Raw genomic sequence first — 17,041 nt, 5'->3', positions numbered from 1 at the left:
AAAATGATAATGTACTTAGTATGTTAATGAACATCTGCAACACAACCTCTATAAGATAGATACGGTTCACAACGAAAGACGAATCTTGTAATACCGTTTACACTTTGTGCTACGGCTGCGGCTAACTCGTCAGTGAGACAACTGAGAGACACAAACGTTGATGAGGTTGCCGGGTTGCCCGCTTGATGTAAAAATAACCGATAGTGGTCATAACGGGTCAGTTTAGTGCTATCCGAAGAGTAGAGAGTACTGATTATGTTTTATACTAACCTGAGTTCAGTTCGGAAGGCCGCGGTACACATGTGACATCACCATCAGTGGGTTGAGGAACAACAACAACTGCGGTCTGTTCAGTGATGGACTGATCTGAAATTGGTTCATACAAGTAAATAGACGGTCTAATAATAGATGCAGCAAGCTGTGAGAGTAGTCAAAGCAGGAATGCACATTGTTTTCATTAAAAATCAAACAATTATACCAGATGTTGAAAGGTAAGCTTGACTTTCATGCTCAAGTTTCTTTGCTTCCTCCTCTTTCTTCCGCCGATAATTAGCTCGCCTCTTGGCGTTTATCTGCTCCCTTTTTTCATCAGATAAGATACCTTTTTTAGTTTGTTTGGTGACATTCTCGAAAGATCCTGTAGTCATGTGCTCGGATGTTGAAACGGTTTGGGATAAATCTTGAGCAGTTGACATAGTGTACAGGTGTATTCCTCCATCAATAGGAGACACATCAAGAACATCTGGAACAAAACAAAAGCTAAATGTTATTGTTCTTAGACTGTTCTTGAATGTCTGCAACACAACCTCTATAAGCATGATAAATAACCGAGATTGCCGGGTCTCCTTTTCAATATGTTTTTTGCTCACCTGAGTTCAGATCGGGAGGCCGCTGAACACATGTGATATCACCATCAGTGGGTTGGGGAACAACCGGGTCTGCGGTCTGTTCAGGTATCGAGTGGCCTGGAGCATGGTTCATACAAGTAACTGAGATTGAAGTCACGAACTTAAGAGAATAAAATGATGAGTACTCTATCCGCACAGCCTCATACCTGGACTAATAGGGTGATTATCAACAACGTTTGTCCCAGCCATCTGATATCCTACACCTTCAGTACCCACAAGTTCATTATCCGGAAGAACCGGTTGTCCAGACGGTTCAAGTGTCAGCCCATCTGAGTGTCATTCATACAAGTAAGCGAGATCAATTCGATAAATAAATAGTATTAAATCATGGTAAATTGACAATCCAACTGTCATAAATGGGGTACTCAGGTTGTTCTCACCATCATTTGTCCAATCCAAATTATCTGAAACAACGTCATTTAAGGAAATCACAATCGGGATATAGCTTGACATGTGCGGCAAGTTTTTTAGTCAAAGATTTACCTCTAGGTACACCTGACGCTGTTGTATGTTCCGCAGATTTGCTTTGTGGATTCCCCATACTTACCTACAAGCAAAGATTTCATACTATTAACAATGGCTTGTGAACTGAAGTTGTCTACCATCTTAATGATCTTATTTTGTTATGTTTCATACTGAAGTTGTCTACCGTCAATCATTTATTTTGTTATCCCCTTCTGGACGCGCCCAGGATCCAACTCCTGGCCTCCGTATTGGGAGGTTTTATGTAAACAGACTGATTCTTAATTGTTATGTTTCATGCACTTTCGTTCGTGAACTTGGAGACAACTTGGAGACTATGCTTATTGGACAGGCTGCTTCTTGGCAGTGCAAAGTAAGCAAAACAAGCCACACAACCAAGCAATCAAAGTAAGTAAAAGCAGCACAATCAGTTATGCAAACATATACAGCAACTAAACATGTTCAGCAACATGCGTAAACAGCTCCTAAGCTATTCTGTTGCAAATTTCAGCTCCTAAGTTATGCAAATGGAAGTGATGGTCAAGGAACATGGTGGGTGCATACTCTCTTCTGCATTCTTGGACTATTCTGTTCATGACGAAGATCCTCTGTGCCAAATTTTCAGGGATCAATTCTTTCAAGTTCTTCATGGCATATAAAGGTTCCTTGATGGACGACCTCCTCCTTGAAGGCTTACAGAAATGCAAGTCTCTTGGTGCACTGGCTATGGTTCATGCAGAGAACGGGGATGCTGTTGCTGAGGGACAGCAGCGGATGATTGACCTTGGGATAACTGGTCCAGAAGGGCATGCTCTCTCAAGACCTCCAGTTGTAATTCCTTTGTCTTGACGGGTTCATGTTTTTTTTGACAAAATTCAAGTCCTTGATGAGATAGCTTTAACATGAAATTTGTGCTTTCCTCTCACAGGAAGGTAGTGATGAGTCAATTAAGTTTCTCTTCTTTTCTGCAGTTGGAAGGCGAGGCAACTTCACGGGCAATTCGATTAGCAAAATTCGTCAATACACCGTTGTATGTTGTTCATGTGATGAGTACTGATGCAATGGAAGAGATTGCCAAGGCTAAAAGAGAAGGTATGGTGCCTGGCCATTTGGTTCAAACAAGTTCCTCATCAATGCAAATTAAGACAGAGTTATTTTATGAACATTTACTTTCAGAACATTGGCTAGTTTCGGCTTTGTACAAAAAAAATCAGGACTGGGTCGGTCCCAGAATAACTTGTTGGGGCTTCAGAACTAAGTGGTCCCACGGGATTGATAATACCCCAAATCTAAGTACTAAGTTGATTTAAATTTTCAACGCGTGTCAAATTGTGAAACAAAATGTAAGTTGATGTAAGCTCAAACTTTGCAGGTCAGAGAGTCATCGGGGAACCTGTGGTATCTGGGCTAGTCCTTGATGATTCTTGGCTTTGGGATCCTGACTTTGCAACTGCTTCAAAGTAAATAGAACACACACAATCAGTATATGTTTATGTAGCTGTGGTTCCTCTTATTTCATATCTTGCTTCTAGGTATGTGATGAGTCCTCCAATCCGGGAAGCAGGGCATAATAAAGCACTTCAAGCTGCTCTTTCATCAGGAATATTACAGGTGACACGCTTGAATCCAGAATCCCACCTTAATTTCCTGAAGTGTGAAGTTGTGGAGTCCTTAAAATAAAGCGCTTCAAGCTGGTGTTTAGCCTCTGCTTGAAGATTGTTCGAGGCGGTAAATTATAAAAGGAATATTATTTTCTGAAAATATTGTTTGTACATTGTCTACTATGGAGACGGAAACATCCCTTGAATAAGCACCGAACTGTTCTTTGTTCCTATGCAGCTTGTGGGAACTGATCGTTGCACCTTCAATTCCACTCAGAAAGCTTTCGGTTATGATGATTTCAGGAAGATTCCCAATGGCGTAAATGGTAAGCCATAGGGCTTGAACAAAGGAAACTGTGTTGTGTCATTGCAAATGGAAGCTGGCTAAGGCATCTCTCTTTTCATTACTTGATCCCAGGTATTGAAGAAAGGATGCATATAATTTGGGATAGCATGGTGGTAAGTTTTGATTTCAAATGTTGTTTTTCGTGATGGGTACTAAGTTGGTTCCATTGCCGGTATTTCTGTTTTCTGACTTCATTCAATATATGTACAGGAGACCGGCACAAGCACAAGCAACCAACTCAAGCCTACCATGCTCCAGCAAAGATAGTCATAAACGAGTATAAACTTGAGATTCTGTATCTATTTTCTGTACATAGGTAATGTGCGGTACGTACAGCAGAAGTTGGATGCTGGGCGCGTCCAGAAGGGGATCACGGCGTCACGTAGACGGGATCGCGGCCCCGTCTCCTAAAGCGATCCCACACCAGATCGCTTCGCGTCTCCTAAAGCGATCCCACAGCAGATCGCCGCCTCCTGAGATGTTTTTTTGTATGACCTTCAGCATGAAATATTCAGTATGAAATAATGTGTATGAACTTGCATTACGTAGCACTGAAAGGGGAGCAGCGCCGGTTGACACCCTGTGGGTGGTCAGAAGGTGGCCGCCTTCGGATCGGGGTCGTGATCTCCGGCGAACACGACACGCGGGATCGCGGCCCCGTGTCCTCGCCCGATCCAACAGCAGACCGCCGCCTCCTGCAAGTGCGACGGCGAAGGGATGGATCCGCCGCGGCGCGGCACAGGGATGGATCCGCCGCGGTCTGGGCGTAGGGGTGGTTCGGGCGTGCGATCGGGCGGCGGCGGAGATCGATCTGCTGTGTCGGGCGGCGGCGGAGATCGATCAGCTGTGTGAACGTGGGATCGATCCCAGGGGTTTTGTTTGCACCGGTTTTTTTAATCGAGTAAGGCAGAGGTGGTGCGATGACGAAAAAAAACGACGGTAGGAGTATGACGAAAATAAACCAGCGAAAATTAACCGCGCGGACTATTCACCAAGTCGTCCATTAAAAGTAGAGACTAGCAAAAAGGCCTGTGCGTTGCTACAGGAAAAATATTTATTGCAGTATCATAGTCTAACAAAAATTCGTCTTGGAGCTCGAGGATACGGAGGGTTTTTTATTTTATAAATTCAAAATTAATGTTTGAATGCTTAAAATAACTTGAAGAAAAAACACAGTATCATGCGGGTGTATATATCATGCTTGAAAATATTCATGACGAAATACATTGAAATGCGGGCTACACACTAAAAAACAAATCACTGAAATTGAAAACTATGAACAGTGCAGGCATTGTTCACTATATAAAACCAACGATATTCTCTTTTTTGTGTAAACTGTGAACTGTGCGTGCACGCGCACGTGCGTGTGTGTGAAAGAGAGATTCAACACACTGTTGTATTGATCACAGTTTTTGTCTATAAATACATCTACATGAGCATGCATACGTGCATGGGCTGGAGCAAACAATCACCCGGCAGCTAGCTATGGCTCCTGCTCGTCACCCATGGCCGCCAGTTCAGGCTCCGCTATCTCAGCCCCGTCAATATATAGGTTAGAGATTCAGGAGTTTGCGGCGGTGACTAATGCTCGGCTGCGGCTATGGGTTCATGCCGATCACGAATTTCCACGGCATTGAGCGAGCGGGATAGAGGAGGCCTGTTGCTAGCTTGTGTAGGTGACGAAGGAAGAAACCATTGCTTGGGTGTAGCGGTGTTCCGGCGAAGTCGGTGAGATTGAATGCTTTGGTGCGGCAATGTCGACGAGATTGGACGGACGGAACTTGGGACTCAATGCCTTTTTGTATGTAGCTTCAGCTTGCAGAACGAGTAAAGGAGTCCGTGTCAGAGGCCCCATGGTCGCGTGCTCTAGCAGAGTTCATGTCAGAGTACTTGACGGACGACAATAGGGAGGAAGTAGGGGAGAAGATGGAGAGGCAAGAGATCGCTTTTTCTTTTGAGCGAGCCCGGCGGCTGGGGTGCGTGCGGAGTTGAGGGAACGAGCGAGCAAGAGATGTGAGCCGTCTCTTTTCCATCAGGCCCAAGTTGACATTGTTGGCCCATGTTAGCATGCATTGAGGCCCAGCGAGATGACTGAGGAGAACTTTGTACGCATGGGCAGAAACGCTGCCGACGAAATTTAGTACCACCTCGTGTATATGTTTTAAATTCAAAATAAAAACGTAAATTCATGGGAAGAAGCGTATTGTGACGGTGAACCCACGGAGTCAATCCGTGCTTTATTATTAGAGAAAAAGACTAGCACAAATGCCCATGCGTTGCAACGGGAGAAAAATGACGGGCTGTTGACAAAAACGATGGACCAATTGAGAATAGGGTTCTTTGGGGCGCCGGTACGGTATATGTGATATTTATTCTCGTTGTCCCGAGTCCTAACCTAAATCTGACCATAGGCTCCTAGATTTTCAGAAATATTGTGCATCATACGAGCTGTGATATTATTTGAATCTTGGTGCAAAAATTCAGACCAATGTATTCTACCTACTGTTGCTTCTCGGCTTCAACATCATTTGAGCTAGGCAAATTGAGCATTGTTACCATGGTTAGAAAATTACAGCGATTGAAGAAATAGCAATGCAATGTACAACAGATTGGACAAAATCTAAATTTATACATATACTTGCCCTCCATTGTGATATATGTGCTGAAGTTACCTGTACCAACATAGAAAGAAACAAATAAAACAAACTGCCATAGTACCGCACGTCTTCCCATCCACATGATATGCCAATGCATTTGTTCCACGTAGGAATGTTGATGCATTTGAGGATAGATTTGTCATGTGAAACAACAGTCAATCTTTTTTTTAAGGAAAAAATGGGACCTTTAAAATCAAAAGCTTACACTGATTTTACCTTTTTTGCGTTGTGCAATAGATCCAAACAACAGTATTTTCTGCATCCTTTCAAAATTTAATAGGTTTTATTGCTATTTCTGTCAAATTTGAATATAGATGCTAGTGTAGTATAACTATCACTCAAACGTTTGGCTATGTGTATGCCGAAACCTGATCCAGTTACATGGTTCAGTTTAGCAACTGAATTACAATGAGCAATCTCTGTTCCTCCATATCTCTTGATTTTTCCGTAACACTCTAATTTCACGCCCGGGAGGTGGCGAGCTGTGGGGTATATTAACTGAGAGAGGCGAGTTGTGGTGTGCAATGGTCATCTGGGGACAGTGGCTGATAAGTGGGGGGCGCCGCATGGGGTGGTGACTAAGGGGCAGGCACCCGGAGGGTGGGCAACCTTGGAGAAGTAGGCGGGATAGGGGCATAGGCGGCAGAGGCATGTTGTGAGGGGCAATGGTGGAAAACCATTTGGGTGGAGGTGGGGGCTATAAAATGAAGAATGGGGAGGAGAAGATGGGCGGCTGGAGCGCCGCTGTCGTCGTCGGTGAACCACCGCCCAGCCGCTGCGCGACGTTGTCAACTTAGGCCCTCGGAGAGCTGCGAGTTCAAAATAGACAGGAGCAAATATGAAATTTTGCAGTCTATTTTTTCTCTAAATAAAAGGGTGGTTGTACGGCGAATTTCCTGAAAGAACCTGAATGTGAATCTGAATGTACAGAGAAGCAAGTACATGAGCTAAGCATCTTGACTTGATCTTCGGCCAGATGTGCAAGCAGCGCAAGCATACGATAACACACAAAACACACATAGATAGAACAATTTTTCTGGACATATGAAGACTCCTAAGTGCTTCTAAATTTTAGGAAAAAACATATTTCCCTCATGCCACTTATTAACATGACATTTCTGGGAGTGAAATGAGACACCAATAAAGGGAAAAAGAAATAAAGATAGATATGTCATATGTGACAGATAAGCCAAGATAAGGTATCTAACAGGCTAACTATTTGGAGGGGACATAGTAAAGATTAAAGATAATCAATACAAATGCTGTTCAACCATAGCTTACGAGGAAACAAGGTCTAGTATTTTGCATAGCATGAAAATATTAGTCAGAATATCTGTACAGATACATGTAAACCTGAAGGAAACACATTTGTCTAACTAAAATAAGACAAAGAAGAGATGCTTACTGTAATTGCATTCCCAACCAAGTGAAATACTACGCCTTGCATGCCTATGAGCTCATCAAAAGGAACATCCTCGGAACCATCCATGTCATCTAGACCATCTAACATATGCTCAACTTGGGCCTATTAGAGTTATTTGGATGTTTGTCAGAAAGCTTCTTCACCCAGCTAGCAAGTCTTCAAATCAAGCATGCAAATGTAGATTCTTTTCCTTTACAACGTTTCATGCTTGATCAATAATCTATAGTCCGATGATCTGCTTGACAAAAATCAAATATCAAAATTAATCGCAGGTTAAATAAGCAGTGTAGGAGTAAAGCAACAGACCTATCAGTTACACAAATCGTTTCAGGTTTTCAACCACAGAAGTGCACAGAAAACATCAGAGATCTCCACACAAATTCCCATTGGTAAGTAGCTCGGTCTACCATATGTTTAACACTAACTACTTCTTTCTGCGCCAAAAAGAAAAACAGTAAATGCAATTCTGAATTTCAAAGCTCGTATACTGATCCAAAATTATAAATAGATATTTGATCTACAGGAAACACATGACCACAAACACTAATAACTGGCACAGATCATTCCAAGCGCAACATTTTCTGATATATAGGTTGTACATGAGAAAAATTCCCCACTGCATTATCTAACCACGTACAAGACACTACTTCAGACCATCAGTTACAGAAAGTAAATTTTGCAAAATTGTTCGTACATACTTAGTCTTGAGTCTTGACACGGGTTTCATTAGTCATATAAATAGGAATTTTCAGGTTGGGATAGGGCGTAATTAAAAAGCAGATGAGAATCATGAGATGCGAGCTTGGCTTCAACAACCATGAAGATATATCAGGAAATTGCAAGGTTTGCTTCAGTGAATACCTAGTGCAGAATCGACAGTTCCGACAAAGTCTGGAGTCTGGACCAGGGGCGAACGGCGGGTGGTGTGCTGGCAGCTCGATCCCCTCCTCCTTCCCTTGGGCGCCGCACCAGGAGAGGAGCGCCGCGCCCCTCGGGCGCCTGCGCGTCCCGCCCGGCAGTGGCTTTGACGCCGGCGAAGGCCTCGCACCTCGGGGGAGTGGAGACAGAGATATCAAGGAGAGCCGGTGGCATCCTTGGTCCTTGCGCACGGCAGCGCGAGGCGATGGCAGAGATGCTGGGGGAGCCGCGTGAGGCGATGGCAGAGATGCTGGGGGAGTCGCGCGGTGGCGAGGTTAGTCGCCTCGGCGGGGTCCTCGCCCACGATCAGGACGTCCACGGGCGCTCCATCGTGTATATCGGCGGGCGCCGTGCTCCAGGGAGCCGGTGGCTAGGGCTCCGTCAAGGCTATTTACCAGCGGGGGAGGACTACAACGGCGATTGGGGACGGAAGATGGTGACGAGGGCTGCCGGAAGCGGCGGCGCGGCGGCGCGGCGGCGAAGGGAACCCTACCGTCGGGGCGTCTCGTGTCCTCGTACGGGAGAGAGAGGGCCTCTGCACAGAATAGAGTAGGGAGTGGGGGAGAAGGGGAGGGGTGAGGCGAAAACTGGGGGGCGCCGTGGGCGGAGGCGGAGGAGGAGATGCAGGAAGACAGCGAGAAGGACCGTCGCTGGAGGCAGCGGCGAGGAGGACGTGCGGGTCGGGTTCGTCGCGGTGGTCGTAGAAGACGGCGCGGAAGAGGGTGCGGCAGGAGAGGTCGCGCTCCCGCAGGATGCCCTGCCGGTACGCCGCCTCGTCCCACTCGCGTGCGTCGAGTCCTGGCTGCGCCTGCACCGTCGTCGTCGCCGTCGCCGTCGCCTCGCGATTCTTTGCTGCTGGCTGCGCTCAAACGGGATATGTGGGCCTGAATTACTGGGCCGAAGCGCACGGGCGGGCATCGTTCGATGCACACGACGTGGTACGTGGTTCCCCGAATTAGTACCACCTCGCGTATATGTTTTAAATTCAAACTAAAAGAAAAATCGGCTGCAGGGCCGCATGAAGATCATGAAGCGGATCGCGGAAGCCAGCAGCGGAGAAGCAGCGTGGCTTCCACGGATGCCCCGCCTGGTGCTAGTGCACCGATAATCGAGATTCGTGCACCGGAGCCTCACTACCCCGTGGATGATGTAAAGGAGATGAAAGAATGTGATCTGCATTATCCCGTGGGGAACGTTTCCACGAAGGTAGCTAGCGGCAGTGCTTTACCCTGTACACCTGGAGCACTCCACCACAACAACCCCATTGCATATGGCTATGCTCGTGTCACGGTGGAAGACATAGTCCAAGAGTTTGAAGACCTGGAGATTGACAAACCTACACCCGAAGGGGAGAGAAGACTTGGAGATGTCAAGCGCCAGATCATTCTATGGAAAAAGAAGTACATAGTGTTTCCAGGCGAGGCGCCAAGGCTAGCAAGTCCACCCCTCTCCGATGGTGGTGGTGGTGGTGGTGGTGGCGGTGGTGGCGGTGGTGGTGGTCGTGGTGGTTCACCTACACCTCCTTCACGCCATTCGACGCCGTCCCCCGATCCACAACCTCCGGCGGGTACGACGCCCCCCAATCCTCCTCCGGCGGGTACGACGCCCCCCAATCCACCTCCGGCGAAGAAGCAGAAGCAGGCGGACAGCAAGGAAACCCGCTCCTGGACTATTAACCCGGACCCTTATGTACCTAAGACCACAAGGGTACCGGAGCCATCACTGAAGCCTCTCCTCCCAAGGCCTTGGGAACTTAGTGAAGCTGAAACCAAATTGGCCGCGTCTGCTGATTATGAGAAATGGAAGGCGGATATGAAGGCGATAAAATAGCCTGAGCCCAAGCAAGTATTCACTGAGAAGCAAAAGAAGTGGGCTAAGGATTTTTTGACGACACCGTCCCAAGCCGAGCTGAATATGCCTGACGACTATGGACATGAACTTCGTAGGCAAGCAAAAATATTGAAGGAGGAGAAAGAAGAAAGTAAAAAAAGCGGGAAACAAGTTGACCAGCTCGGGATGCAGAAAAAACAATCGATCCCCCCGCTCATAGTGAAAGCCAGTCCGGAAGAGGACCCCGAGATCATAGCAGCTGCGGCAGCACTTGGATTGACTGTAGCGAGTGCCATGAAACAAGCGTCCGAGATGGGTTTGACTCTTCGTGCCTTCTTAGGCCTTGAGGATGCGCCAGTATGTGAGATAGCATTACAACATGTGCGGAATGGGCCTCTCGTCGAGCCTGCGCAGGAAAAGAGTCTACCACCACAAATGCGAAATCTGCTACGTTGGTACAAGCAATTCATAACATGGGCCGACAAAGAATATGTTTATGCGGATGTTACAGAGGAGCATCACACCAAACGGTACTCTGTACAAGTTCATATGAGTGAATTGTTCCAGCTATTCAATCTGCGCGACCTCGACAAATCTATGCTGAGTTGCTACGTTCTGTGAGTGATTTATTTCTACCTCATCTCGTTCTTCATTGCCTGCACTATATATATATATATTGTCCTAACTATATTGTTGCGTACGCTATTATGCAGATTGAAGATTTGGGAATGCAAAATAAGAAACATCCATGATGTTGGGCTCATTAACCCACATATCGTTAATGGACATGTGTTACAAAATCACCCCGAAGACGTGGAGAAAGACTTGTACAAGTTTCTTAGAAAGCATCAACTCAAAAGTCATATTCTATTTCCTTACCATTTTGGGTGAGTGTTTCTCTCTTGTGCCCATTCTCTTTTGTTTACTCCATGCATGGTATGTCTAATCGATGAGTTATGCATGACTGTGCATGTAACGTGTCCGCAGGTTCCACTGGATTCTGCTAAATATTGAACTTCACACCTCCAGAGTTCTAATCATGGACTCTATGGATTCGGATCCAAAGCGTTGGGCCGACATGAGAAAAATGCTGCAAAAGTAATTATTTTCAATCATTTGAGCTCTATATCAATCGGTCTCTTTCATTCATTTCCTAATATCAAGTAACTAATAACTCCCTTGTTCATTTAATTTTCTTTGCCCTGTAGGGTTTGGAGTCGGTTCTCAGAAGAAATTGTCGGTGAATTCAAACATGAGCTAGATTTTAGAAGGTTAGTTAATGTGGATAAGCAGCCACCGGGGACCAATCTATGTGGATACTATGTTTGTGAGAACATCCGGAGACACACCTCTGAGCGGAAGGCATCGGATAGCGTGCGGAACGCGACAGATAACTTGCGGAGGAGGCTTAGTCCAGAAGCTCGCTTCCGACCAATTCAAGAAGAATTAGCAGGATTTTTCATGAGGGAAGTCATCAATCCTAAAGGAGAACACTATACCGAGGACGAAGAAATTTATATGCATACCCGAGATTGAAACTTGTTCGAAGTTGTATATGGTCATCCATCCTAATTGTGTATGGAAACTTGTTCGAAGTTGTATATGGTCACCCGAGATTGAATATATATTATATATTCCTCTTGAATTCTTCTTGTTTGAAATTTCATATGCATGTATATAGTAGCGTAGAATATGTGTACTGAAACTTCATCAAAATTAAAATAAAACACAAAATAAAATAAAAAAAAATAAAACACTACAAATTAAAAAGAAACCAGGTTTAGGGGGGCTAAAACCCTAAACCTCCCAGTTAGCCACGAGAACCGGGACTAAAGGTCCTCCGCCCCGACGGACCCCTGGCGCCCACGTGGACGGGCCTTTAGTCCCGGTTAGCCACGGTCGCGGTTTGTAAGAGGCGCGACTAAAGGGGGGGGTTTTTAGTCGCGCATATTTAGTCCCGGTTGCACAGCCGGGACTAAAGGCCTTTGCGAACCGGGACTAAAGGGCTTTTTTCTATCAGTGGAGAGAGTTTGAGGATACAGAGTTATTTACCTAGTGAGTAGGCGTAAGAGGCCCCGGTGACAAAATTGAATGACATGAAGGAAATAAACAGCCTCACATGCAGTAGATGACACCTGATATCCCTCAAACAGCTGGTACACCTCCAGCTCTACTAAATCCTGCACTCGAATATGCAAATCAAGGTCATTCACTTGCTGCATTTCTCAAACTTTCATGCCAGCCAGTCTGTATTTTCAATGTTGGAGTTTGTAGGGTAATTTTTATCCATAGGTACAGTCTTATGCATGTTTCGCAAGCCAATAACAACGACATAATCGTAGAAGGCATGCAATTCCTATAACTGAAGCACATGCATCTAGCTAACAGAAGCGAATAACCATGAGGTATGGAAAAAGGAAAATACTGACAATATATAACCGTATATATTTTCAGGTTAGGCTCATACAGAACAAAAGGAGCTTTCAAAAGGATGGAAACTGCAGAGGAAAAAAATGGGTGAAGAATAATTAAGAGAATTTGAATATAGAACCTACAGAGAAAAAGGGTAAATAATTCCGAAAATTTGAAGAGAAGGTTGCTCCAGCCATATGCAACCTTACCATCTTCTGAAGTTAGCGACAGTTCACCATGCATGGCACTTGTTCGCTTCTGGCCCAGCAATATCAGAATCTTTCAAAGCTTTGTATTAAAAGTTGGGCTTAGTCCTTTCTCTAAAAGTAGAATAAATATCATCAATCGATCTACACACTGCAGATCCAATTTGTTCTGGAACATGTAGCCGTTAACTTAGCTCAGCCATTACTTCTGCCTATGAGGAAAGCGAATTGCGTACAACCAGAAAATCGAATATAATTAGGGATATAAGCCATTGCTACCCATATAACCTGCCCTACACCAGTTTTCACTCTCTAGAAAGGGTACCTTTAACTTAATAAACAGTACTGCATAAATAATATATAGATTAGTCCATTTGAACTACAAAGAATCCATAGATTACGTGTAGATAGATTGCCTTAGCAGTAGAAAGAAAATATATATTTTCCTGTAGATACAAGGTAGATATGTGAGACGGACAAGGGCATAGGGCATAAAAACTGTCGCTCAGATGCGAGGAACCATGCTTTGAATGTCTTGCCATCTGTTCATATATAGGAAAGGCAATTCAGCTCCCAGCAGGGTGTAGAAAAAACATGTAAAAGGGATCCTCAATGCCAATTTTTAAAAACAGAGACGCCGATATATAGACAGGAAAATATATTGCCTCACCCATATGTTGTTTCATGAAGGCAAAGAACTATGGGAAACATCACAAAATATGTTAGTAATGTGGTATTTTTACCGGAAACAAAGTAATTTGAAATCGCATAGCCAAACATATATTAAGTAGATTTTCTTCTGGTTTAATTAGATCTGACAATAAGCTGTGGATAGCCCATATGATAGCATAACTAAAAATATACTAATATCCTAAGTGATTCCTAGTATAATCATCTAGTGACTTATCTATAAAGATTGGACACTGGATCACATACTTATGCCCCTATAGGGGTGACCGGCAATGAAACTTCACGGTGCCGAGAAAATGAATAGCTTCGCCGCTAGTCTGCTGCAGTTCTTTCACTTGGCAGCTTCACTGCAGCTCAATCTGAAGCTTCACCAACAATGGCGGCTGGCTGTCTGAACTGATTCAAACTGTATTCGATGTGTCTTCTCTTGCACTGCATATTCCAAGGTGAATTGCAGTTTGCTCTTGGCATGAGTTGAGGCGATTGAACGACCTCCTCCTCTGCCAACATGGATTGCATCGTCATTGGGTGTTGGGGTAGTGGAGATCAGCGGATGGGTCCGACGGCGGGCAGAGTGCGCCGGGAAGAAGTGGCTGGAGGCGAAGCCTGCGGGGTTGGGGAAATCAATGTGGAGGTGGAAGCAGCGAGGAGGAGTCCCGATGGCGCCATGGTGGCAGAGGCGGGGGGATCCGTCGCCGCTGCGTCGAGCGGCGCCGGCGGTGGAAGGCCGCCGCGGGTCGCCGGCGGTGGTAGGCCGCGGGTGTGAGGGCACTTGGGGTAGGAGTAGACGCGCTGATGGGGTAGGCGGTGGCAGCGCGCGGCGACGGTAGACGGTCCGGCGACGCGCGGCAAAGAGGGGCGGAGGGCCGGCGACGTGCGACGATGGGGGGCAGGGGGCCGGCAGCGCGCGGTGAGGCGGGGCGGGGCGTGGCAGGAGGTGGGGCGGTGCGATGGAGGTGGAGATCAGCGGATGGCCGGAGAGGTCGCGTGCGGCCGCGGCAGCGGCGGCGTCGTACTCGTACGGATAGAAGGCGAGCCCTCGTGTTCGTGTGTGCATGTTTTTCTTTTACAATTCTGCTCGCTCGTGTGTATTTTTTCTCGCTAGTAAGGCCCAAGCCCATCCACGAAGCTCGTACCCACACACAGCCACGTGAACCAGATGTAAGAAAACGACGGCGAACCCAACAGAGACAAAATTTAGTACCACCTCGAATATGTTTTAAAATTCAAACTGAAAGCGTAAAATCACGGGAAAAAGCGTATTGTGACGGTGAACCCGACAAAGTCGATCCGTGCTTTATTATTATTATATATATATATATATATATATATATATATATATATATATATATATATATATATATATATATAATAGCAAAAGTGCCCATGCGTTGCAATGGGAAAAAAATATCACACATGGTTCAAGATTTTAGCATTTCAATCACCGACTTGCATATGTCTAGTTCATTCAAGCACTGGCTCTTCTGCCATGACCTCTAAGCTCATCCTCGCTTAACTGTGAAGTCGAGAGAGTATCCATATCGGCACATATGCCAGATTATTGCTACACCTCACCCTTAGTGTTTTTATTTTTGAAGAGGCTTGTTGATTGTCTATTTGGGGACATATATAAATTGATGGGATCATATGTAAATTTGTGAGGTGGTAGTATTTTTTTGAGTAGATGATACTTTTAATTAATAAAGAATTTTTTATGGTACTGAGGGCTGAATCATCTTCTAAAAAAAGGGATGTGGCTGAATTATAGGCAGCCCGTGACAGTGAAATAAAAGGTCGCTTTTCCCTAAAAAAATGAAATAAAAAACGTTCCTTCTAAAAAAAGAGAGCTTGTGCCCGCTGCAGCCAGCAGTCGCCGCTCCTAGCGCACGCGCGCATGTAATGCGCCCAAGCAAGGAGAGGCCGAGCTCTTCCCCGGGATGCCATCTCCGCCGGCTTCCTCTCGGCTCCAGCCGGCGAGGCCAACTGTCCGCTATAACCTCGTGTCGCCGCCCTTCTCTATGCCTTCTCCCTTCCCTTCCTCCCTCTCGATGGTCCTCTTCTTCTCCCGCCTCTCTCCTTCCTCATCTCTCTCTCCTCCCTGTTGTTCCTTCTCCTTGTTGCTCCTGTACAATGAAGCGATTTGATGGGTAAAGAAGCGTGTCTCTATCGATTGGAGAATAATTTTATTTGATCGGTGATTGATGTAAAAAAAATCCTATTCGGTGAGTGCTCTACCGTGTCCAGCTCGCTCGGGTGCCCATTGCATTTGCATCTGGCTGTAGACAACGATTCCACGAGCCCTCTCGCGCGGGCGACGAGTGTCGTGTGACCCCCACACGCATCGTGTCTGACCTCCGGTATTATCTTTCTTCTTAGTCGCCCTCATCCTCGTCTCTCCCCCCATGCCTTTTCTCCCCACACTCTCGATTCTCTCTTCCTTCTCTTTATAACATATACCTTATCCTTCCAATATTATTAGGGAGCTAATAAATATTCCACTATATCGGAATCACCCATAAACACACTTGCAAAATAATTATGTGCCTTTTCTGCTTCAAGTTTGGTCTCCAAACTTTGCCCTAAAATCTTTCATCACTTTCCCGAGCTTCACCAAAATTCTCAACATTTTGGACCTTCCAAACCACCACTCCCTATTCATCCATTTGAATTAAATTCAAATGAGTTTGAATCTAAACCTTGCATCCATGCCCACTCCTATTTTCTTCAATCACGCTCATTTTTTCGAGTCCAGGAAAATTATCCGCATGGCAAAGTTCCTTCTCTAACCTTTTTCCTTTCTCTCTTTTCTTCCTTCCTTTTTTCTGTTTTGGGAAAATATGAGAGAGGGAGTGGAGCCCAGCAGCCTCCCTCTCTACTGGGCTGGCCTCCCAGGCCCACCTAACCCTCCTAAACCCTTAGGCCCGACCCCTCATCTGGACCCCCACACCGCCGCCACTCTCACACACGCACGCATCAAGCCAGGGAGAGCCCTGCTCGATCCCCTCCTACCTCGATGCGCCGTGAGAGAGAGAGAGCAGCGCCGCGCCCTCGTCCCGTTCCCCTCGCGCCCCAGCCTCCTCAGCGCCTCGCCGTCGTAGCCCTGGCGAGCGCCGCCCCTGCGCTCCCCTCGGCCTCCTCTGCTTCCCGCGACGCCCAAGGTCCTCGCCACCCTCCAGCGACCTCGTCTCCGAGCCAAGTCCCGCGCCACCGCTGCCGTTCCCCCGCTCCGTCCTCCGCCTTCTCCCTCCCCACAGGTCCTCCACTACTGCAGCATCTTCACCACCTCGCCAGTCGTCGCCATCAACCCCTCCGCCTGCGTCCTCGCCAAGCTGTTGCTGTCTGCGAAAGGAACGCCAGCGCTCGCTCGTGGTCGAGTCTACCGTGGTTTTCCATCTTGGTCGACGGATTTGTAACCTCCTTATTCCCCTTTGCTACCTCTTCCCAATTGTGGGATTAATTTCTGTTTCTGTCCTCTGCTCATTGACTTCTGATGCGGCAAGGCCTCTCACGTATAAAAGTTGATGGGATTGGTTACAAAGGAGCGAGGTGGGACTATTATTACTTTGCAAAGGAGCGTGACCTAGCTAG

General features: G+C 46.3%; 2 protein-coding genes across 5 annotated transcripts; one reads left to right on the top strand and one right to left on the bottom strand.

Annotated features, from left to right (window-relative positions):
- The first annotated feature begins 2,038 nt into the window (after positions 1–2,038).
- LOC123074373 (dihydropyrimidinase-like) lies at positions 2,039–3,537 on the top strand. Of its 2 annotated transcripts, XM_044497240.1 has the most exons (7): positions 2,039–2,201; positions 2,342–2,462; positions 2,743–2,830; positions 2,903–2,981; positions 3,275–3,297; positions 3,390–3,430; positions 3,528–3,537. In XM_044497240.1, exons 1-6 carry the CDS (start codon positions 2,040–2,042, stop codon positions 3,394–3,396), a joined length of 480 nt encoding a protein of 159 aa, XP_044353175.1. In that variant the 5' UTR covers position 2,039; the 3' UTR covers positions 3,397–3,430; positions 3,528–3,537. The 2 variants fall into 2 exon arrangements, with proteins under 2 accessions (XP_044353175.1, XP_044353174.1); XM_044497239.1 differs by lacking the exons at positions 3,390–3,430; positions 3,528–3,537 and having other exon boundaries at positions 3,210–3,323.
- An 8,575-nt stretch (positions 3,538–12,112) lies between these two features.
- Positions 12,113–14,523, bottom strand: LOC123077928 (vegetative cell wall protein gp1). Of its 3 annotated transcripts, none has more exons than XR_006436924.1 (2): positions 12,767–14,523; positions 12,113–12,325 (listed from the first exon to the last, which is right to left on the bottom strand). XR_006436924.1 is itself a non-coding variant. In XM_044500289.1 (2 exons), the coding sequence occupies exon 1, from the start codon at positions 14,508–14,510 to the stop codon at positions 13,821–13,823; it is 690 nt and encodes a 229-aa protein (XP_044356224.1). In that variant the 5' UTR covers positions 14,511–14,523; the 3' UTR covers positions 12,128–12,325; positions 13,700–13,820. The 3 variants fall into 3 exon arrangements, 2 of the variants coding, with proteins under 2 accessions (XP_044356224.1, XP_044356223.1); XM_044500289.1 differs by having other exon boundaries at positions 12,128–12,325; positions 13,700–14,523; XM_044500288.1 differs by lacking the exon at positions 12,113–12,325 and having other exon boundaries at positions 12,364–13,305; positions 13,700–14,523.
- Between the last annotated feature and the right edge of the window lie 2,518 nt (positions 14,524–17,041).

This window comes from Triticum aestivum, chromosome 3D, assembly GCF_018294505.1.
Source record: "Triticum aestivum cultivar Chinese Spring chromosome 3D, IWGSC CS RefSeq v2.1, whole genome shotgun sequence".
Lineage (NCBI taxonomy): Eukaryota > Viridiplantae > Streptophyta > Magnoliopsida > Poales > Poaceae > Triticum > Triticum aestivum.
The sequence above is the reverse complement of the archived record's forward strand: the minus strand, read 5'-3'. Positions and strand labels throughout refer to the sequence as shown.

Bases quoted from the DNA above. Each gene is read 5' to 3' on its own strand.
- LOC123077928 (XM_044500289.1), bottom strand. From the start codon at position 14,510: ATGCACACACGAACACGAGGGCTCGCCTTCTATCCGTACGAGTACGAC.
- LOC123074373 (XM_044497239.1), top strand. From the start codon at position 2,040: ATGGACGACCTCCTCCTTGAAGGCTTACAGAAATGCAAGTCTCTTGGT. The intron at 2,202-2,341 runs GTAATTCCTTTG...TCTTTTCTGCAG, and splicing joins CTCTCTCAAGACCTCCAGTT to TTGGAAGGCGAGGCAACTTC. The intron at 2,982-3,209 runs GTGACACGCTTG...GTTCCTATGCAG, and splicing joins TTTCATCAGGAATATTACAG to CTTGTGGGAACTGATCGTTG.